General features: G+C 44.6%; 2 protein-coding genes across 2 annotated transcripts in view; one reads left to right on the plus strand and one right to left on the minus strand.

Annotated features, from left to right (window-relative positions):
- The window catches only part of cog5 (component of oligomeric golgi complex 5), a 130,441-nt gene that overhangs the window by 79,470 nt on the left and 27,854 nt on the right, over nt 1–23,117 (minus strand). The window lies entirely within an intron of this gene.
- Nucleotides 11,687–14,153, plus strand: LOC310792115 (G-protein coupled receptor 22-like; the record flags this gene model as incomplete). The annotated part of the gene is made up of 3 exons (XM_083653833.1): nt 11,687–11,833; nt 12,165–12,311; nt 13,101–14,153. The coding sequence occupies exons 1-3, from the start codon at nt 11,711–11,713 to the stop codon at nt 14,151–14,153; spliced, it is 1,323 nt and encodes a 440-aa protein (XP_083509959.1). The 5' UTR covers nt 11,687–11,710.

Below are 23,117 nucleotides of genomic sequence, written 5' to 3' on the forward strand. Positions count from 1 at the left end.
TGTATCTCTCTCTGTAACTCCATCCTGCTGTCTCCATCTCTGTATCTCTCTCTGTAACTCCATCCTGCTGTCTCCATCTCTGTAAATCTCTCTGTAACTCCGTCCTGCTGTCTCCATCTCTGTATCTCTCTCTGTAACTCTGTACCTGATGTCTCCATCTCTGTATCTCTCTCTGTAACTCTGTCCCTGATGTCTCCATCTCTGTATCTCTCTCTGTAACTCTGTCCCTGATGTCTCCATCTCTGTATCTCTCTCTGTAACTCTGTCCCTGATGTCTCCATCTCTGTATCTCTCTCTGTAACTCCGTCCTGCTGTCTCCATCTCTGTAAATCTCTCTGTAACTCCATCCTGCTGTCTCCATCTCTGTATCTCTCTCTCTCTGTAACTCCGTCCTGCTGTCTCCATCTCTGTATCTCTCTCTGTAACTCAGTCCTGCTGTCTCCATCTCTGTATCTCTCTCTCTCTGTAACTCCATCCTGCTGTCTCCATCTCTGTATCTCTCTCTGTAACTCCGTCCTGCTGTCTCCATCTCTGTATCTCTCTCTGTAACTCCGTCCTGCTGTCTCCATCTCTGTAAATCTCTCTGTAACTCCGTCCTGCTGTCTCCATCTCTGTATCTCTCTCTGTAACTCCATCCTGCTGTCTCCATCTCTGTATCTCTCTCTCTCTGTAACTCCATCCTGCTGTCTCCATCTCTGTATCTCTCTCTCTCTGTAACTCCATCCGGCTGTCTCCATCTCTGTAAATCTCTCTGTAACTCCGTCCTGCTGTCTCCATCTCTGTATCTCTCTCTGTAACTCCGTCCTGCTCTCTCCATCTCTGTATCTCTCTCTGTAACTCCATCCTGCTGTCTCCATCTCTGTATCTCTCTCTCTCTGTAACTCCATCCTGCTGTCTCCATCTCTGTATCTCTCTCTCTCTGTAACTCCGTCCTGCTGTCTCCATCTCTGTATCTCTCTGTAACTCCATCCTGCTGTCTCCATCTCTGTATCTCTCTGTAACTCCATCCTGCTGTCTCCATCTCTGTAAATCTCTCTGTAACTCCGTCCTGCTGTCTCCATCTCTGTATCTCTCTCTCTCTGTAACTCCATCCTGCTGTCTCCATCTCTGTATCTCTCTCTGTAACTCCATCCTGCTGTCTCCATCTCTGTATCTCTCTCTGTAACTCCATCCTGCTGTCTCCATCTCTGTATCTCTCTCTGTAACTCCATCCTGCTGTCTCCATCTCTGTATCTCTCTCTGTAACTCCGTCCTGCTGTCTCCATCTCTGTATCTCTCTCTCTCTGTAACTCCATCCTGCTGTCTCCATCTCTGTAAATCTCTCTGTAACTCCGTCCTGCTGTCTCCATCTCTGTATCTCTCTCTCTAACTCTGTACCTGATGTCTCCATCTCTGTATCTCTCTCTGTAACTCTGTCCCTGATGTCTCCATCTCTGTATCTCTCTCTGTAACTCTGTCCCTGATGTCTCCATCTCTGTATCTCTCTCTGTAAATCTGTCCCTGATGTCTCCATCTCTGTATCTCTCTGTAACTTTGTCCCTGATGTCTCCATCTCTGTATCTCTCTCTGTAACTCTGTCCCTGATGTCTCCATCTCTGTATCTCTCTCTGTAACTCCGTCCTGCTGTCTCCATCTCTGTATCTCTCTCTGTAACTCCGTCCTGCTGTCTCCATCTCTGTATCTCTCTCTCTATAACTCTGTCCTGCTGTCTCCATCTCTGTATCTCTCGCTCTGTAACTCCGTCCTGCTGTCTCCATCTCTGTATCTCTCTCTCTGTAACTCCGTCCTGCTGTCTCCATCTCTGTATCTCTCTCTCTATAACTCTGTCCTGCTGTCTCCATCTCTGTATCTCTCTCTCTGTAAGTCCCTGCTGTGTCCATCTCTGTATATCTTTCTCTGTAACTCCATCCTGCTGTCTCCATCTCTGTATCTCTCTCTCTCTGTAACTCCATCCTGCTGTCTCCATCTCTGTATCTCTCGCTCTGTAACTCCGTCCTGCTGTCTCCATCTCTGTATATCTCTCTCTGTAACTCCGTCCTACTGTCTCCATCTCTGTATATCTCTCTCTGTAACTCCGTCCTGCTGTCTCCATCTCTGTATCTCCCTCTGTAACTCCGTCCTGCTGTCTCCATCTCTGTATCTCCCTCTGTAACTCCGTCCTGCTGTCTCCATCTCTGTATCTCTCTGTAACTATTTGTATCTGGGAAAACATGCCTCCTGCTGAGTTACGTGTGTCAGCAAAACAGTCGGACTGGAAACTGTCATCTCTGCCTACACTCCTTTTGAATAAACAGATGCAGATTGAGAAATGAAGATCCAGTCTACAATGACCAGATCAGGGGAGAAAGTGGAAACAAACAACGGCAGACAGGACTGTGCCTGACAAATCACACGTGGGAATTCTCGTTTAATTAAACAAGAAAGATTGTCTCCCCGAGAACGATGGGTGGGCTCTGATTTGGATTGTGATCTAGCATTCTGCGTTCATCTCAGGCGGTGGTGCTGTGGTTGCCATGCCAATGCCAAGCAGCCCTAAAGAGTCGGCTCACTCTCTACCTGGCAGATCGGCTCACGAGACAATAAGGGACAATACAGCAACTGCTCTGACACTAGTCACATTGGGGCAATCAAGCATTTACCGTCAGGCAGGTGCTATGCAAACAGAAACAGCAGAGGAGTGGCCAAAGTCCTGGGAGGAACGACGCTGCCATTAGCATCGTCATTGTCACGGTTACCCAACTGGGCTCTCTAATGAGGGCAAACACTCTTAGAGAAACGTGGAAGAGAGAGGGGGCAGAGAGAGAGGGGGGGCAGGGACAGAGAGAGGGGGGGCAGAGAGAGAGGGGGGGCAGGGACAGAGAGAGGGGGGGCAGAGAGAGAGGGGGGGGCAGGGACAGCAGAGAGGGGGGGCAGGGACAGAGAGAGGGGGGGCATGGACAGAGAGAGGGGGGGCAGGGACAGAGAGAGGGGGGGCAGGGACAGAGAGAGGGGGGGCAGGGAAAGAGAGAGGGGGGGCATGGACAGAGAGAGGGGGGGCAGGGACAGAGAGAGGGGGGGGCAGGGACAGAGAGAGGGGGGGGCATGGACAGAGAGAGGGGGGGCAGGGACAGAGAGAGGGGGGGCAGGGAAAGAGAGAGGGGGGGCAGGGACAGAGAGAGGGGGGGCAGGGACAGCAGAGAGGGGGGGCAGGGACAGAGAGAGGGGGGGCATGGACAGAGAGAGGGGGGGAGGGACAGCAGAGAGAGGGGGGGCAGGGACAGAGAGAGGGGGGGCAGGGACAGCAGAGAGGGGGGGCAGGGACAGAGAGGGGGGGGCGGGACAGAGAGAGGGGGGGCAGGGACAGCAGAGAGAGGGGGGGCAGGGACAGAGAGAAGGGGGGCAGGGACAGAAGAACAGAGATGAAAACCAAACCCACAGGTTCAATCCTGATCTGTGTCACACACCTGACCTGAGTGACGACGACTGAGCGTTCCCCGCTTAATGCCAGGCAAAGAGGGAGAAAGAAAACCCTCAGAGGAAAGAGACGAGAGGACGGAGTGAAAAACGAAGAGGAGAGAGTGTTGAATCTGCTTTGTGAATCCAATTAGTCGAGTGCAGAGGTGTAAAAGAAAAAAAGAGAGAGAAGAAGCAGAGACAGTTTCAGAGAGGGGAGGAGGAGGAGGGAGCGATGGATGAGTAGGAAGGGCTAGTGGAGGCAGATACAGAGAGGCAGGAAACAGGACAGAAAGAGAGAGAGAGAGAGAGAGAGAGAGAGAGCAGCACACAGCACATCAGAGAGAGAGAGAGGGAGGCAGAGCAGCAGTGCCAGTATCTCTCTCCCTCCAGGCTATGTGGCTTGATGGCTTCTACCAGTCGTTTCTCCATCTGTATCCTGGGGGACGCTTGACAATAGACAGACCCTTAAGCGATGGACTAGTTGGTCTTCATTGAAAGAAGGTAAATAGCCCTGGAGCTCTCTCAGCCACTCTGGCTCATCACCTGTCGGGACACACCACACTACGCTACCTTTTGGCATTCGGGATTACTAGTCTCTACAGGAGAGCGCTGAGACAGACTACTGGATCGCTGAGGATCGGTCTCTGTCTGAAAGGTAAACTAATGCACCGGACAATACTATACTAATACTGTTATCAGCACGCTGATAGCAAGGCAATGTGAATCTGTTTGTAGACTGACTGGCAACAGAGCACCGCACTGTAAAATCAACACTGTGAGTTCTAGATAGAGATGTACCCTACACACCCGCGGGGGCACACTGACACACTGTTGAGCCAATGAGTCACGATTTTTCAAGCAATGATTATGTCAAATAGTGAATAATGAGGCATAATGAGTGTCTGTCAAACAGCAAGGCACTGGTCTTCGCAGCATGAAAGGCTGCCCAGTTCACTTAACTCCCAACAGCACTAGCTCCGCTATTGTATTTTACATACTGTATGGTATACACTGGCCTCCTATAGGACGAATCAGCGTGACGTCACTTGCCACACAGAAATGCGGAACCCCGCGGCAGTGTTGTGGCAAACAAACGTTAATATCTCAAAAACTATACATGACATCGCTTATATTTTTACATTCTGAGTGAGAGCAGAAGTAGCTCAAGAGTTTCATGTATAATATATGCATGTCGTGTTAAAGTTGTGTGAACTGTCGCAGTTTTTAAAATGTAAACAAAGTTAGCGAGCTAGAGTCAGACACACAAGCCTCGCGCCACTTGGACTCCATAGGGTTCCATTGCCGTTGCCACCCAGTGACGCGGTTTGTTTACCAAAATGCTGCTCGGCTGATCCCTCGTATAGACATGCTGTCCTATTGTATACTATTCACCTTATGTAGCCACGCCCATTTGACCCGGTTCTGTGGCCGTCCTACGACTTCCGGCTAAAAATAATAATAAAATAAAATAAAAAATGGCTGCGCTGCTCCAATATCATCTAACTCTGAATTAACTAATAATTTAGCCAATTGTATGTAACATACCAAATAAAAGCAAACGGCAATGTCTAAGAATGCAACGCCATGTAACTGGCTCGTTAAGTCTCGCATTCCAGGGAATTACGTTAACGTCTGCGGGTCTTTATTGACGTTAATGGCTCGCGCTGCTATCGCGCTGCCTCGGAGGAGAGAAAACTATCCGAAGCTTTCTTTGTTGGAGTCCAGGTATGTTTTACAAGAAAGTGCTCGTCATTGTCGACGATAACGTTATCTGACCTGGCTAACAGTGGATACTCGCTTGCTTGCTGTGTACCGGCTCAAAGTAGTAGGCTACGTTATTTATTTTACCCCTTCACTGTCCGCTCCAAAAACAACTCTTTTATTTTGCGCCGTGACCGGAAGAATTTGGTCCACTGTAGGTCTGAACATAAGGTGAATACACCATCTAGTAACACAGAACAGTGTTATCTCCTTTCATGTAGCTTTTGCTAACCATGCATGCATACACACTACTATCCAGTTAATCCAAGTTGATTAATCAGAATTTGTTTAATCTCACACATATCAAAAAACTGAGCAGGTAGGCACGGGTTTCTTAGCTTTAGGTTTGAGAGTTGTTCAGAGAGAATGGGTTTAAATTTGTCCTCAGACTGAGGTCATCCAGAGGACAGTTATTCCGTGTTGTGGAAAATACAGCTCAAGGAAATGGTGCACATGAAAAAAAGGGAGGAGCATGGCACTTACAGTAAGCCTCACAGAAAGAATAGTGTTGGGAAAATCTCAATGTCAACCAATTACACTGAACATCAATGCCAATCAATTACACTGAACACTGAGGACCAAAGAAGAGATGAAATGCACGCGACCGTAATGTCACTTTAACCGGACTGATACGACACACTGTGAGAGGCTTCCCAGTTCCCTCTCTGACTTGACACTTTGGGCATCCCTTTCTGAAAACACACAGCTGCAGAGCCTGCAGCTGCACATTGGGCATCCCTTTCTGAAACACACAGCAGAGCCTTCAGCTGCACATTGGGCATCCTTTCTGAAACACAGCAGCGCCTTCAGCTGCACATTGGGCATCCCCTTCTGAAACACAGCAGAGCCTTCAGCTGCACATTGGGCATCCCCTTCTGAAACACACAGCAGAGCCTTCAGCTGCACATTGGGCATCCCTTTCTGAAACACACAGCAGAGCCTTCAGCTGCACATTGGGGATCCCTTTCTGAAACACACAGCAGAGCCTTCAGCTGCACATTGGGCATCCCTTTCTGAAACACACAGGACAGCAGAGCCTTCAGCTGGACATATACAGCTCATTTATGGAGCAAAATTATTATATTGCACTTCACTGCACCTCATTTCAACTTTAAACAACATTATTAATCCCACAAGGGGCAGTTTCAGCAAGCAGCATCTTGTCCATTTTCAATTGCAGCTGGTGTATCGAAATGAGGTGAACTGTTTCCATATGGCAACATTATTCCACTGTAAATAATAATAATAAAAATAATAATAATAATAATAATAATAATGCGGTATGGTTATACGAAATTAATGGCGGAGCCCTACTCACAGCTCAGAGGGCTTGAGCTTCTTTTGCTAGGACAATCTACTTCCTGGATTCAATGAGTCAGTCATTAATACAACAAAGACACAGAAAAATACACAAACTGTTCTTTACTTGTACATATGAATGTGCGCACCAGGGCTAGAGTCAATTTCTTTTCAATTCAAATGATGTAACTGTAAATAGAAGCTGGATATGACAACACCCCCCCACAATGTTTCCAAATGTTATTGAAGACATTCTGCAAACTAAATTGAATGAATTGAATGCAGCCCTGTTGCAGATTTATTTTTGCTCTAATTCAACGTGCAGACACACACGCCTCCTTTGAGGACTCGCTGTACAGAGGGCTCACATATGTTCTGTGATGTGCTCAAAGTGTGTGTGACCCACTGCTGCGCTCATCATCACATGGTTTCATATGCCAAGCTCGTCTGCAAAGAACCAGCTCACAGCTTCCAGCCAAGCTTGTCTGCAAAGAACCAGCTCACAGCTTCCAGCCAAGGTGGTCTGCAAAGAACCAGCTTTCAGCGGTCATTTGCCAAACACACACATGATGGGAACCATCAAAGACAAGCAAGACATAAAAAAAGTGATTATGCACATACTGTACTCTGCACGCACACACACAAGCGCGTGCGCACATGCACACACACACACACACACACACACACACACACACACACACACACACACACACACATATCCAATTAGCACAGAAAGAAGAAGTGATCTGTCAGGGGATGATAAATGAGTTTAAAGTAGGCGACGAACTAACTAATAATAATGCGACAGCCTGACCGGTGGGAAATGGTCTGATTTTAATGTGACACACTTCCTTTTTCCCCCATTCATTAGTTGATTGGCAAAAACAGACATTTGTTTGTTTATGTAGCTACTGTATGTAGTTCTGTATTTATATTATATTTATATTTATAATTATTTTGTGTGTGCACTCCAGGGAGTATCAAACAGGTGTTTGTTTATTATTTTAAGAATGGCTTTTATCTGCTTTTGCAAATGAACTTTTCTTTTCATCATCCTTTTCCTTGTGCAGGAGGAGGTGGAAACTGACGGAGAGAGAAAGCGAGGGATGAAGACGACCTGGCTAAGGATCAAGTGGGAATAAGGAGGTTTGCGAATGTTAAAAAGTCAAGGCATCAGTCGCTGTCTGTGCTCTTAAAAGGGCTCTGCGCGATCTGCACTGACCTTTGGTTCAATTCCGCCTCGGGGCGGAGATGTGTGAGGCCAGGGGTTAACTGGCTGGAGTACAGAGGAACACCCATACATCTCTCTCTCTCTCTCTCTCTCTCTCTCTCTCTCTCTCTCTCTCTCTCTCTCTCTCTCTCTCTCTCTCTCTCTCTCTCTCTCTCTCTCTCTCTCTCTCTCTCTCTCTCTCTCTCTCTCTCTCTCTCTCTCTCTCTCTCTCTCTCTCTCTCTCTCTCTCTCTCTCTCTCAGGGGTGTCAAACTCATTTTAGTTCACGAGCCACATACGACCCAATTTCGTCTCAAGTGGGCCAGACAAAGAAAATCAATATAACCTCTAAATTAACTCTAAATGACAAAACCTCCAGATTTCCACGTTTCTTTTAGTGTAAAGAATTACAGATACATTTTAAGAACATGTTTTCACTCAGGGTTATCTCAGTTACCATCAAACAATGAATACAGAAAACATGAATAGACTACCTAATATTTAACTTGATCCTGAAACCTGGTACCTCTTAGCCTTGGCAAGTGCATCACATTGGATTGAAGGACTTCTCAGTGCAATTTTCACACTTTGCAAAGTCATCCTGTGGGCCGAATTGGACCCTTTGGTGGGCCGGTTCTGGCCCCCGGGCCGTATGTTTGACAATTGACACCCCTGCTCCATCTCCTCTCTATCTCTGAAGCGACTCCTCCATGCCCCGCTCTTCTCTTTCTCTGAAATACTCATGCACACACCTGGGGAGGCTTGACATAAGGTGTCATGGATCACAATTGGACCGTCACCATCTCCGGAGAGAAAAGGAGACAAATCTGAAAGGGACACAATAACCCCCGGAGGAGGGCAGAGGCGTGGAGAGAGGAGGATTGTTCTGGCCCTGGTACCATTTTCAGGGGAAGATGACAACAGGGGCGACAGTCCAAGCACAACGGAGAGAACAACGAGACAGAACAGTGAATGAATGAAAGCATTGATCTTATTGCACCGTGCTGATGCTGCCAAGCCCATGCTCACCCCCCCGGGAGTGTGTTGATCAACAAACAGCCCAGTATCCTATAAGCCACTGATGACTCTTCCATGCCCACCCAACGTCTACACATCTACCGGAAGACTCCAAATCAAGCGGATTAATTGGAGATCGTGCGAAATATCGACAGTTCAGCTATGGTGGGATGGCTTGATGATGTGCCCCAGCAAGTTCCTTCTTGTGGCCACTTCACCTGCTGCTGAGCTGGAGAAGACACTAGTGGGAGGGAGGGGTGAGTTTAAGACTGAGATCACACCTGTTTTCTTTGGTCTTTGCTAGTGGAAAACTTGCTGGCTATTAGATATTTAGACATTTTGGGGTCGTTCCCTGTAGTTGCTTCAGATTACGTTTTCACTTGTAACAAAGTGCACCAATTCTCTCTTGGACTGAGACTCGCATTCAGGGATCACAAACACGTGGAATGTACCAAGACCTAACTGCTATCAGATGTCTGCCCAATATTCGATTTTTGTGTGCGCCCTTTTTCACATAGAACAATTAATTATATCTCAATCATTTTGTGTCTGAAGATAATTGGATCAGTAATCAGGATCAGCTGATAATGTACATTTAATATTCAGAATCTGTAGTGAAAAAGCAGTGTTGCTGGCATCCCTTGTTATTTCTCCAAAGCAACTTACAGTATGCGTGTGTACAGTTGATTTAGTGTGGCCCCAGCCATTTTTTTTATTTATTTTTTATTTAACCTTTATTTACCCAGGCAAGCAAGTAAGAACAATTTCTTATATACAAAAGCAGCCTGACAAAAAGCAAGGGCCTTTTGGGGGAAGGGGGTGGGAGGCTGAAATAAAAACAAGGTTATATAAATACAAGTAAAAACTTACAGTAGTAATAGGAGCATACTATATACAAACACAGGCTACAATAACAATATGAGAGAGAGAGAGAGAGAGAGAGAGAGAGAGAGAGAGAGAGAGAGAGAGAGAGAGAGAGAGAGAGAGAGAAGAGGAGGGGGGAGGGGGTGAAGGGGCAGGGAAGGGAGAAGAGGAGGGACTGGGGGTATGTGTGTGGTTGGGAGGAGGTCAACAGGTACAACAGTCGATTACAATCTGTTGCAGGTTTTGCTTAAAAGCAGTGAGGGATGAGAGGACCGTGAGTCCATTACAGAAGCCTTACTCTTCATTCATCTTTGTCACCATGCTCCACTTTCTAAGCCACGGTATGACATCTATTATGTACGTTGTTGACCTATTGTGCCGAGGAATAACCTCTTCAGTCACAAGGCTTCTTACAGGCTCCTCTATTTTTATGATTGCAAGTTTCCTTTGAAACCTCGGGAATTTGACTCATAGTAAAACACATTTCTCACATTGTGCTCCAGCATTCAGGCAGAGTTGATATACCCTAAAATCCCACTGACATGTAATAACAGACATAATAAGATATTTTGTAGTGGGAGGTAGAACTAGAGCAATGTATACAGTATAGTAAGTAAGTAAGTAAGTAAGTAACCTTTTAAAACACAAGGTTACAAAGTGCTTCACATGTAAACCAAGTAACATTATAAAAACAACATAATACAATACAGAGATAAAAGTGACAATGAATAAAGAAACAAGCCAGAAAGAAATGGATAAAACAGGAGAGAAAGATCTATAAGAAGGCAAGCCTGTAAAGGTGGGTTTTTAGGGAACGTTTAAAACAGCTCAAAGAAACAGCAGACCTAACAGAAAGGGGGAGTTGGTGCCAAAGGGCCTAAGTTGGAGGAGGGGATGGATAATAGACCAGAGTTTGAAGAGCAGAGTGGACGTGAAGAGGAGTAAGGGGCAATGAGTTCTGAGATGTAACTAGGGGCGAGGTCATGTTGGGCCTTGTAGGCAAACAGAAGGATTTTGAACTGTATTCTAAATTTGACAGGGAGCCAGTGGAGAGAAGCAAGAATGGGGGTAATATGGGATCTACGGCTGGTTCTGGTTAATAGTCTGGCTGCTGCATTCTGAATAAGTTGTATAGGTAAATATATTTCAGACTCCCCAACTACAAGTCAAGCAAAAGACAAACAAACTGTATGATATTAAATGTTTTGACAATTTCTGCTAAGGAGATGATGCTAAGGAGATGCAATTAAAGCAAGTGGATTTCCTTCACAAACTGCATTTGCTGTTATTTGTATTACAACTTCACATACATTTCTGGAATTTATTTTCCATTTTGCTAAACAGTGCACTTAGTGTAGATTAAAAAAGAAAAAAGAAAAAGGAAAAAATAATTTGCTACCACAAGGAAATTTGCAGTCAAGGGAGGTCAATGTCTTTTTAGAACCACTAGCAATCTCGCAGGCTCGATTCCTAGGGTTGCCCGCTACGTGGGCTCGCAGCCTCACCCGCCCTCCAGCTCGCATACGCAGCTTGGCAACCCGGCCTTGCCTGCTCTATAGCATCACTGATGACATCATCAATGATGACATCTTCATTGAACTTATGACATCATCACTGACATCCCTGATGACATCACATCATTAAGTAATCAGGGCAATTATCTAATTAAAAAATCCGGCTCCATCAGGTCACCTGCACGGGTGCTCTTTACACCCCTTGAAAGTTTCAGCCCGATCGCACGTAAAATGGCAGAGCCGTGGCCGGACAAAATTCTGCTCACTCACTCACTCACACACACATAGACACTTCTCAAATTAGAAGATATCAATTATCATCATCCATTTCCTCTTAATAAATAACCCCTTTAGGGAAATCCCACTGAAGACATAAACATAGCTGTAGCCACACACTTCAGAATACAATTAGGCAAAGCACAAACACTACTGCAATATCTGCCTCAAGATGGCCTGTTAACACCGCTAGCATTCTTCATTGAAACAAAAATGATGACGATTTACCAAGTATCGTGATAAAGAAAAATAACCTGCTCAAAAAGGCTCACTTTTAATATTTGTCTTTGTTTTTGTGCAAATGTCTCTCCAGGCCTCTTCCTCCCATCAGGATAATGCACACCTACCCTGTGCTAATCTCAGCCGCCACCATGAGCAACATGACAGTCCTGGACACTGCTGAACCCTACGACCTGGACATGAGCTCCTCCCACACAGTCTACCCCGTCAGCTTCCAGGTAGCACTGTGGGCTCAGCTGGCTTTCACACAGGCAGCAAAGTACTGACATGACATTTGCTCTGCTGCAAGTCAGAGAAGTAAGATGATTATAGAAGAACGTACATTGTCCAGTTCACTCATGGATAGGAAGGTTAATCAGATACTTAAATACTTTACTGGATTGGATGAACATATTGAAAATATTAAGAAAATATCATGAAACAACTCCACTCCCTCCACCACAGTACCACATCTTCTCACACTATGTAATAATAACAACCAATGATTTCGACTCAGAATTGAGTGTAACACTAATAGACTAACTGCCAGCACTCTCCTCCCCTCTCTAGGTTTCCCTGACAGTGTTCCTGCTGTTGGAGATAGTTTTGGGCCTGAGCTCCAACCTGACTGTGCTGGTCCTCTACTGTATGAAACAGAACCTCATCAGCTCAGTTTCCAACATCGTCACCATGAACCTGCATGTGGTCGATGTGCTGGTGAGTCCTGATTCTATTTTTTGTCACCATTTGGGTGAGAAGGTTGTGTACTGGGGCTTCAGCTACGCAAATACGACCTGGTAGCCTTGGTAATGTTTCCTTATGCTGCATTGGTTTATGGTCGGAAATGGGGAGTGGGAAACGTGTCAGTTCCGACCTACGTGCGTTCGAGCTTCAAGTCCCAAAACCATGGATGCTAATAGCATCAGCTATTAGACAGCTAACAGCTATCAACAACATTAACATTTAATTGTATGGGTTTAACCAACTACTATAATGGTATGCTGATGATCTAAAAGCATAAAAAAGGTGCCCAAAAATGTGTTTTGAATTCATGCATTTATTTTTTTCACCATATACAATGTGGGTGGCCCATGTTGAAATGACGTCAAATGACTAACTGGGAGCAAATGGGGGTTGAGAAATCATACGCGGGTTTTCGACTAGGAAGTCCAAGTTATAATCAAATGCAGCGTTATTGCCGCCAACAGGCACAGTACCTCCTCAAAGTGCCTCAAATAATGGCCACAGTAAATTATCACTTTTTACGGCACTGTGAAATACTGTTAACATTTTGCAATATCTCATCATTGCCTTGATGAGTCCCATTAATCTAGTATCAGTGGTTGCTAAATGTAGCTGATGTTTGCCTGCCAGTAAAAAAGAGAACCAAAACATGTGTCCCAGTTTCATCTGGTCCTTGCTGGTCAAAGAGTCATATGAAGATTACATGAAAACAAAAAAGGTGATAGGAAGGCATGTGCCCTAAAATTATTGGTCTATTTCCAGGTGTGTGTCTGCTGCATCCCGCTGACGGCCGTGGTCGTGCTTCTTCCCCTGGAGGCAGACACAGCCATGGTCTGCTGTTTCCATGAGGCCTGCGTCTCCTTTGCTAGCGTAGCCACTGCCGCTAACGTCCTGGCCATCACTGTGGACCGCTACGACATCTCAGTGCGGCCAGCCAACCGCGTGTTGACTATGGGCCGTGCTGTAACTCTCCTGGGGTCCATCTGGGGTCTATCCTTCCTCAGTTTCCTAGTCCCCTTTATGGAAGTGGGCTTCTTCATCCATCCTGGTTGGGACCTGGCGAACCAGACTGCAGTGGTCACAGTGGCTCACACCAATGAGTACTACACAGAGTTGGGTCTCTACTATCACCTGCTAGCCCAGATCCCCATTTTTTTTTTCACAGCCGTGGTAATGCTCGTGACATACTACAAGATCCTTCAGGCACTGAACATCCGCATTGGAACACGCTTCCAGCACAACCTGCCCAAAAAGAAGCAATGCAGTAAGAAGACCATCTCTCTGACCACTGCCACACAGGCGGAGTCGACGGATGGTTCGCAGAGCAGCACGGGAGTCAGGGGAGGTGGGAACGCACCTCTGGGCATGCGGGCGTCAGTGTCTGTCATCATTGCACTAAGAAGAGCGGTAAAGCGCCATCGGGAGAGGCGGGAGAGGCAGAAACGAGTCTTTAGGATGTCTCTTCTTATCATCTCCACATTTCTACTTTGCTGGACACCCATAACTGTGCTCAACACGGTCATCCTTAGCACCGGGCCCAGTGACCTTACTGTTCGCCTCCGCTTGGGCTTCCTGGTGATGGCCTATGGGACCACTATCTTTCACCCGCTCCTCTATGCCTTCACACGGCAGAAGTTCCAAAAGGTTTTGAAGAGCAAGATGAAGAAGAGGGTGGTGTCCGTGGTGGAGGCCGACCCCACACCTAACAACGTGGTCATCCACAACTCATGGATTGACCCCAGGAGAAACAAGAAGGTCACCTTCGAAGACACGGAGGCCAGACAGAAATGTCTGTCCTCGCAAGATGTGGAATAACATAATTTGCTAAAGTACATTTGCTGAATCAACCTGGAGAATTGGTAACACACATAAGAGTGGAGTTACAAAGTATGTTGGAGGAATGAACTTCAAAGTATGAATGGTCAAAAGCAAATAACATAAATGTTTCTTGGAGAGAGGTCTGGAATAGTGTTCAAGGATATTTTACAAATAGTAAATTGTTGAGTATTTGAAAAAGAAAAACCATGGAATAAAACTAAAGAGACTATGATGAAATGTTTTATAACAAAAGAGGCTCTAATAGAGGTGGGCTCTCTTACAGATTGGGTACATAATGGATATGGACACTCTGGGGGTAGCTTGTTGAATGAAAACTGAGTCACGGTCACAGAAAAGACCTTGAGGAGGTTCCATGATACAAACATCACATGTGAGAAGGGGAGTGTAGGAGATGTGTTATTATGGATCCCACTCATTTTCCATACAAGAACGAGCTCGACTCTGCATCTAATTTACCTTTCCAGCCCCGCCTCTAGTTCAGGACCTAGGTCAACTTTAATGTGTAGAGAGCAACAGAGGTGTTGGTGTGTATAACTGCTTGCTGTGTGCTCAGACAATATCATACAATGAAAACGTATGAAGTACACCATGTTAAAGAGGACAATGTGTACTTTAAGATATAAATCATGTTATACTTACTTCACCATTTTATGTTCAAATTAGAGACACTTAAGCTTAATTTATACTTATTAGAAAGTGTCGCTCTGCACATGGTCGCAGACGAAAAAGAAAGTGTCGCTCATGGTGTTGTATTTATACTTCAGTGAATGTTTGCCTCATTCAACGGTCATGTGACACCCGAACGCTATAGTGCTGCAGACAGCCACGGACGGCAAGAGAGGGAATGGAATGCACAGCGAAACCACCTCAGAGGCAAGATGTAACGTACTTGACTGCAGCCGCATATAAACGACACACAACTCACTTCCTCTCGCTCTGGGAAATGCACATGTTCTTTGTGACTTTCACGAAGTCATACATCAAGGACAGGCTGATAAAAATAGCGGAGACACGTTCATTCATTTCAATCGAGTGAAAACCAAAACAAGGAAATCAAGCGCGTGCCGTCTATATAGCCAATCAGACTTGCGCGATACTATGACGTAGTCAGCGACACTAGACATTTCACTAGGTAGCAGACACTGCACGCCGACACTTGAAAGTGTCGACTCAAGTCCTCATTTCTGTCGGCGACCATTTCAAAAGTGTCGGCAGACGAAGCATAAATTGGGCTTTAGAGTGTATGGACTGTCTGGCATGTTGTGGGTAACACCGTCACAGAACAGAAAGCAGAATGTATTGATCATTTTCTGTTGCCTGGGTCCAGACCTTCAATCCGCCCACTCCACTGAGCTGAGTTTTGGCTGGAGTGTAACTAGCGAGTTGACAATATCAGTCTCATATCAGGCTATATTTTCTGTTCAAAAGATACAAAAACTTTTGTAAAGGGTGGAACCATTTTTAGCCTATGCTATGCAATGCTCTATAGGGTTAAACAAATGTTAATGTCACAAAAACTATACATCACATCACTTATATTTTGACATTCTGAGTGAGAGCAGACGTAGCTGAAGGGTTTGATGTATATTATGTAGTGTTAAAGTTCTATGAACGGACAGTTTTAAAAATGTGTGAATTTAGTAAAAAAGTGCAACCTGGAAAGTCAGCTAGAGTGAATTGTGACATCACACACAATAGGCTGGCTCCATTGGCTGCTAACAGCTTGCACAACTGTAATTGGAGCACAGAGTAAAAATGGGTGGGACTTAGGAAAGGTCAATTGGCTTACCCTGATATTCTTACCCTAACCACAACAACCATCTCTCCTAATGCCTAAACCCAACCAATCACCACTCCACATGCCTAAACCCAACCTCCTCATCCTCAAGGTGTTTGAAGAGAGAGACGTGCCAACGGAAGTCCAAAATGCTTGATCGTCATGTGTCTCACATAGCTATGAGCTCCATTCTAGCTAGTTTCCTATGATAGTTCCAGGAAGTACATGGTGGGCCATTTGAATGCATACAATAATGTTGATAATATACAATTTGATTCTTTAAATGTTATACCCTTATTCAAAGTACATCACAAACGGTCCATTCTGCTGTAGTCTCACATGGTCAAACCCAACGTCTTATGTCAGCACGCTTCCAGCGACGGAGGGTCTGAATCACAAGTCAGCATTTCCGGGTTTTGCCGTAGGAATTCCTATGGTAAAATATGATTGGCTGGGCTATAACGGAGGTCCGGCTCCCTGCGTGCATCGATCAAAAATGTACCGCCCCATGAGTTGCGTCACGCAAATATGGAGGTCTGTGGCTCGTCAATTCATATGTCTGTCATAAAATTTTGTTGTGGTCTTAAGGGGTGGTCCTTAACCACTTATCAAGTTGTGCCCCAGACATAGATACTTATCTTATTTATCTACGGGCAGCTACTGCGAGACTAATTCTGCTACAACTGTCTCTACAGCGCTGCCTAATCCAGAACCTTACTTCTGGGAACTATTGTGAGGTAAAAAAAAACTGGTCCATTGGAGTGAATGGAGATGACGCAACTCTTACTATGTGAATGGCTCTGCTGGTGCCTAAACCCAAGCCAATCAGAGAGAGTAGGGCAGGTCTTAACAACAAAAACAAAACAAACAAAAAACAGTGGAAAACCAGTGGGATCCACAATAACGCGCATAAGAACCACTTTTATAGTCATGGACTAAGCATACTGTATGTCCCAGTACAAAAAAATAATTGTCTGGAAATTGGTGTCATAGTCACATGAAGAGGGATAATTTATTGCTATTTATTGTGTATATTGTGGTGTGCTGTCAAGGACAATTCCGTAACAAATGTGTATCTAAACTGCAGTGCATGTCGTTCTTTGGTAAGCGTAATATGAGACAAATGTCTATAATGCTGTACAGTCATAGAATACCTTGTTTGTGTTTGTCACCTTTTGTAATAAATATCTAAAGGCACAATATGTGTCTGTATGCTTCTGCTTCCCTGCTTCCCCTTGTGGAAGTGGGTACAGGGAGAGAACACATCGGAAAATGTATGTGGAATTTAGTTTCCCTTTAGCTTTCCACGAGGACAGGTCATGAGTTTAAGAAAAGAACGCCAGAGCAGAAGATCTATCCTACACTTGTACTGTACATCCATGGGCAAATTAAACTGTTCTTCACACTTTTTTTGGGACAAATCTGTTTGCCAGACAATTACATGACGTTTAAAGTGGAGGAACGACAGGTGAGCAGCTAATTCAGAAATCTAACTTGTATGTTAGAGGACAATGGGTGGCCAGGTGGTTACACTCTCATCCATAATGAAAGGGTCACACGTTCGAGCCCCACACAGCAACAGCCATCTGCTTATCGACATCCATGTGTCACTGGGGTAAACAATTAGGCACCACACATCAGAGATAATAAATATAAACATTTGATGCATTGAGAGATTTTATAATTGTGTGACGTATATAAGCAAATGAAACAAGATCTTGTGAAATTTGGAAATAATTTGTGAAGTGGCGTGGGTTGCACTATATTTTTTGTTTACATTATTCATTTAGTTGATGCTTTCATCCAAAATAATTTACAATTAGTGTAACACCAAGATGTACTTCAATCCCTAGATCACCAAGATTACAAGCAAACAACAGTGACAACTGCAGTGGTTAGTCATATTGTCCTGACAACACTTCTGTAACGCTAGAATGATTTCTGTCGTGGTTTATGGAAATAAATAAGCCTGATGGTTATGCTCAATCCACTGAGCAACACAGGGAGTGGAACCACTAACCCTGTGTGTTGGTGCCTTGCTCTACTCATTGAAATATACAGGACAACAACACTGGTGACTATGAAACATTGCAGAGTGAATTGTGTCGATATGGCTTCTGCTACAACTTAACAACACGCGTGGAAGGAAACTCATATACTGTAAATGCATTAAAAGAACAAAATGACTACAGTCATCATGTGCTCATTATGTAGTCACTACTGGCTACCATCTCCTCTGGTAAACAATGTACATGTTATTTAAAATGCTGCACTAGGTACTAGAGGTTTCACTGCTCTCAGGTGGTCACACCCTACATTAAAATGCTGCACTAGGTACTAGAGGTTTCACTGCTCTCAGGTGGTCAGACCCTACATTAAAATGCTGCACTAGGTACTAGAAGTTCCACTGCTCTCAGGTGGTCACACCCTACATTGGCCATATACAGGACAGTATGCATCATGTGTCAAGTCTCTGATTGGCTGGGCTGTAACGGAAGTCCGGCTCTCTGTGTGCATTCATGCATCGTTCAAAATGTACTGGCCCACGAGTTGCGTCATGCAAATAAGGAGGTCTGTGGTTGGTCAAGTCATATGTCTGTCACACATTTTGTTTTGGTCTTAGGGGGCGGTCCTTAACCACTTGTCAAGAGTTGTGCCCTAGACGTAGACAGTTACCTATGGCTGGCAACTGTGAGACTAGGGTTTCCCAGATCAGTCGACTATCAAAACCACTAGTCGACACTGTGCTAATCTACTCGTTTATCTGTGGTTTTAGGAATAAACTATAAATAAATAGCTCAATAAATAAATAGATCAATTTAATTGTTTCAATTAGAGGGGATGAGACGCTCTTCTATTGCAGACCCACTTTGTGATGTAGGCTGAGAAGATGGTGTCATTTTAAATACAACAATAGAAGTGCAGCTCTTTTTTTCAGTTATTATTATTACATTTTTTATTTTTCAATTTCAAGGGCATGAAAATAGATGCATACTATCCTGTATTAGGCGATGGACCCCTATTTGCTAAGATATTGACTCAAGGACTGCCACCTGATGTGTTCTTGGGCATGATTTAATGGTATTGTTGAAATTAAACCTCTTTTTCGGAGGAGCCCCTCAAACCTTATCAAGGAGGCCAAGGCGTCCCAGGACCCCACTTTGAGAACAGCGGGGTCCCATAAACGGCTCTCATAACACAAGGCAACAACATGCATGGGTCACATTGTTGGGATTGTTGGAAAGCAACCTAGTGGCGCAGCAGGGATCTGAAGCTGACATCGTATCTTATCACCTATAAGAGGCTGCTGCTGTGCTGGAGAACACTGAGGACACTGACCCTATTCAGAGGCTCTTAGCAGCAAATAGAATGTGTGTTTGTGTGCGTGCGTGCGTGCGTGCGTGCGTGCGTTTTAGGCGAGGGGAGTTGCTTTGTATACCAACACAAACACTTTGCACTGCCGTGTGTGTGTGTATGTGTGTGTGTGTTATGAGAAGCATGTGTTATGAGTGCGTGTGTTATGAGAAGTGGTCACGGACGACTGGGCACAGGCTGCTGATAACACTTGTCCTTGTGAACCTGCTGTGTCACGCTTAATGCCTTGTGATAACCAGTCAGATAACTGTTGGCGGTGGCACAGCATGCATCAATATCACTCTGCCTGTGCTGACAATAAAAGGTCACGCAGTCCTCCAAAACCATCCAGTCATTCTACACAGCAAATGGCTCTTCTGGCGAGTGGGTGTATTTGATGTGCTTGTCTGCATTTATGAGATGGAGATTCAATGGTGATAGAGGCCATGGGTGTCACTGTCAACTGAGGGCTTTATGATGCCGGGAGGTACAGGTACATGGGAGCTGCACTAGGACTTGATATCAGTTGAGTTGAGACTTGATTACTATTATAAGGAAGTCATTATATACGTTCAATGCACTGGAATTACTATAATATATATTATATACAGTACAGTGGAATCCACTTATAGTGATGTTTGAATAATTTGCTTATAGTTATCAGTGTTTCCCCTACCATTCTACAGGCCTGGCGGGCCCGCCAGTCCAACAGTGCCCCCGCCAGGCCAGAAAATAATTTGCAAAAAAAACAAATCCTGCTCTCATCAAAATTTCAATAAACCTTTATGGCATATTATTACAATACAACAATACTGGTGTTGACAGTGGACAGTAATAGAAGATGCCAAATCATTCAAAACAATAAGCATGCTTTTAAGAGCATTGTGCCAGCGTGCAGCGCTCTTCCAAAACGTGTCAACGTGTGTCGTTGCCTGCGAAACGCACATCCCATACTACAACTGATCGCATCGCATCCCATATAATAATAGTATGATGATACTTGGGATGCCATTGCCAACATAGATGCGAACAGGTTAACTAAAAGTTTAGCGTCGCCAGCGAGGGCCCACACTGTTGCGGTCGGGGTACAGTACGTTTCGAAATCCCTCCAGGCCTGAAACATTTTCTAGAGGAAACACTGGTTATCAATACTCCGCTTACAGTGATCATTTTGGGCCTTGTCACACCTGAGAACAATGGAAAAAATGTTTACACTACACTAATTTATTTATTATTTGTATTTATTTACTTACAAACTGCCAAAAATGAGCCAACGAGATACAGCAGTCTGTCTATATTTGGAGAGATCGGGGCATCTCTGCCGGTCTATGCGAGACCGCTATGTTTGAAACAGCTGGAAGCCTAGGCTAACTTACTGTATGGATTTTTAAAGTCAATAACATTCAGTAAATAGCTAAGCTGTCTGTTTCATTACTTTATACAGTATGTACTGTATTCATGTAATAAATATACAAATGTCAATTAGATGGCAATGCGCATGAGAAATAAAGAAAAAATAAAACAAAATTGATTATAAAGATCATCTGCTCATAGTGATCAATTTCACCCGTCCCAAAGGGATCACTATAAGAGTCCACTGTCATAGTGTTTTCAGGCATTTAGTGTTTCATTAAAGGAACAGATCACCTCAAAGTGTTAGCCCCCATAGGCCCATCTCAGCCTTTTTCCAAACTAGAAGGTAGCAGGTCATATTTTTACAGCTCAAATTCCTCCCAAAAGCTCAGCAAGTATTTTGTAGAATAGACATTAATGTGGGTCCAAAAGTCCTACTTACCTCGTTCTATTTTCCCCAATGACAATATTCTAGTCGCACACATGCACCCCTAGCATAAAGCGCTCTGGTGGCTACGGTTGGCACTTTCTTGAACATAGCATCGTCAGTAGGGAAAATATTAGGGATGCGCCGATCCGATACTGGTATCGGGTATCAGCCCCGATATAGCACAAAATTCTAGATCGGGTATCGGTGGTAAATGGTCCGATCCATAGACTGATACATAGGGGCCATTATATTCACTCTAATTCTATGTGTGTGCAGCGTGTGACGTCATACGCTAGCAACGTGCACGCCTGGTTTGGTTGTTTCCAAACAAGCTGATGTAGGCTAGGCAGGAGCAGCTAACAGCATGGAGCAAGCCAAAGGATCACCTATTTGGAGGTATTTCACTCTAGCTACGCCAACCAGTTTGACACAGGGCTCGACATTGACAGCTGCCCAGTTGATAAGGTGACATCACACACACGGACCCTCTCTCTCCCTCTCTCATAAGAGCAACTCCGACTCCGCAGCTAGTTAACGATCGTTAACGAGCACATGTTGCATGCTGTCCAGAGACAATAATGTCGGTGAAACGCTGTCCAGAGACAATAATATGGACTGTCTATAACCCTGAAGTTTGCGTGAGCACATAGCCTACATGTAAGCTGTGATACTTATGTTGTGAATAATTCTAACTCATTCTGTTTGTTTGTTTGTTTAGCATATCCTAAGCCTACTTGCCGACGGTCTTGCTCAATTGACTGACGGTTTTTAACACATTCACTGCCAGCCGTTTTTTCAATACTGTAGGTAGGTTCTGCCAAGGTTTTTTTTGAGGATTCTGGCTCATCTTTCAAGAGCCGAGGATTGTTTTCTGCTAAGATTTTGTGAACACAAATGATCTCAAAAGAACTAATAGAATGTGTGCTTTCTCTGTCTAAAAGAGTTAGTTTGTAGAGTTAGTAGTTATGTAGGCATTAGCAGTAGAATCAGCATGGTTTCAGCGTCTGAAAATTTATTCTGAGATAAATGGCTTTTTGTGAAATTCGATAGAACAGTCACTTTAACCATTTATTTTTGGCGTAAGACGTCAGACATCTAAACAATAGTTTTGAACAGTAATTTCCTCCATAGCAGCAGGAAACCCCCCTCTCCTTCAAACTCCTCCCTCCATGGGTGTGTCTCTGGTGGCTTTGCAGCGTTTGTCACAAGCGAGGCTCTGCCTGTCTGTGCTGCCTGGCTGCTGGCGGCTGCTCTTTGGGCGAGTCTGCATGAGTCGTTTCGGTTGTGAGCTCAGCTGCAATGAAGCTGCGTGCGATTGTGGGCTTTTTGCCGGTGTTTCAAAGTGTGTTGCACGCATAATCTATTATGCAAATTTGCAATCCCCCACCGCCAGCTCCCAGCGCGATAATGCGCGAAAGCGAAAGCGTTTTCGCCAATCCATTTTACAGTATGAGAATGGTTTCCTCGCGCGTTCCCCTGCAGTTTTGGCTCGGCTTTTTCTAGTCTGGAGAGCACTGTCGCCACTTAGTGGGTCGGTGGAATGGGTTGTACACGTTCGGTGGCTCCAATATTTTTATAGGAGACGTGGGGGGCGTTGATCCACGTCCCACCGTCATTGGCAGTCAACCGTTGGATTTTTTTCGACGAGTCAACTCGTCATTGGCAGTGAACGTGTTAAGTACCCTACTTTTCAGATTAAGTTACCTTACCTTATTATCAGTGCTGTTCAGGCTAATCTAGGATTATGTAGGACTAATTCTGTATCGCTTTATTGGTGTATGGACAGTGGACACAGTTGAAATGTTTATTACTCTCCCTTATTAAGACAATCTGTTAATATGTGCTAAATAAGAGAGGTAACGTTAGTTACTACATATTTGTTATGATTTGTTTATTTGTTTGGATTACATTAAACCCAAGACCATTTATTTGCTTATGTTTATTTCAAACCCTGTAATATCTGTATGTTCAACTCAGTTCATGGAAATAATGAATCAAAGCTAAAAAAAAACAAAGGATTCTCTGA

Source organism: Poromitra crassiceps (genome assembly GCF_964638095.1).
Source record: "Poromitra crassiceps genome assembly, chromosome: 2".
Lineage (NCBI taxonomy): Eukaryota > Metazoa > Chordata > Actinopteri > Beryciformes > Melamphaidae > Poromitra > Poromitra crassiceps.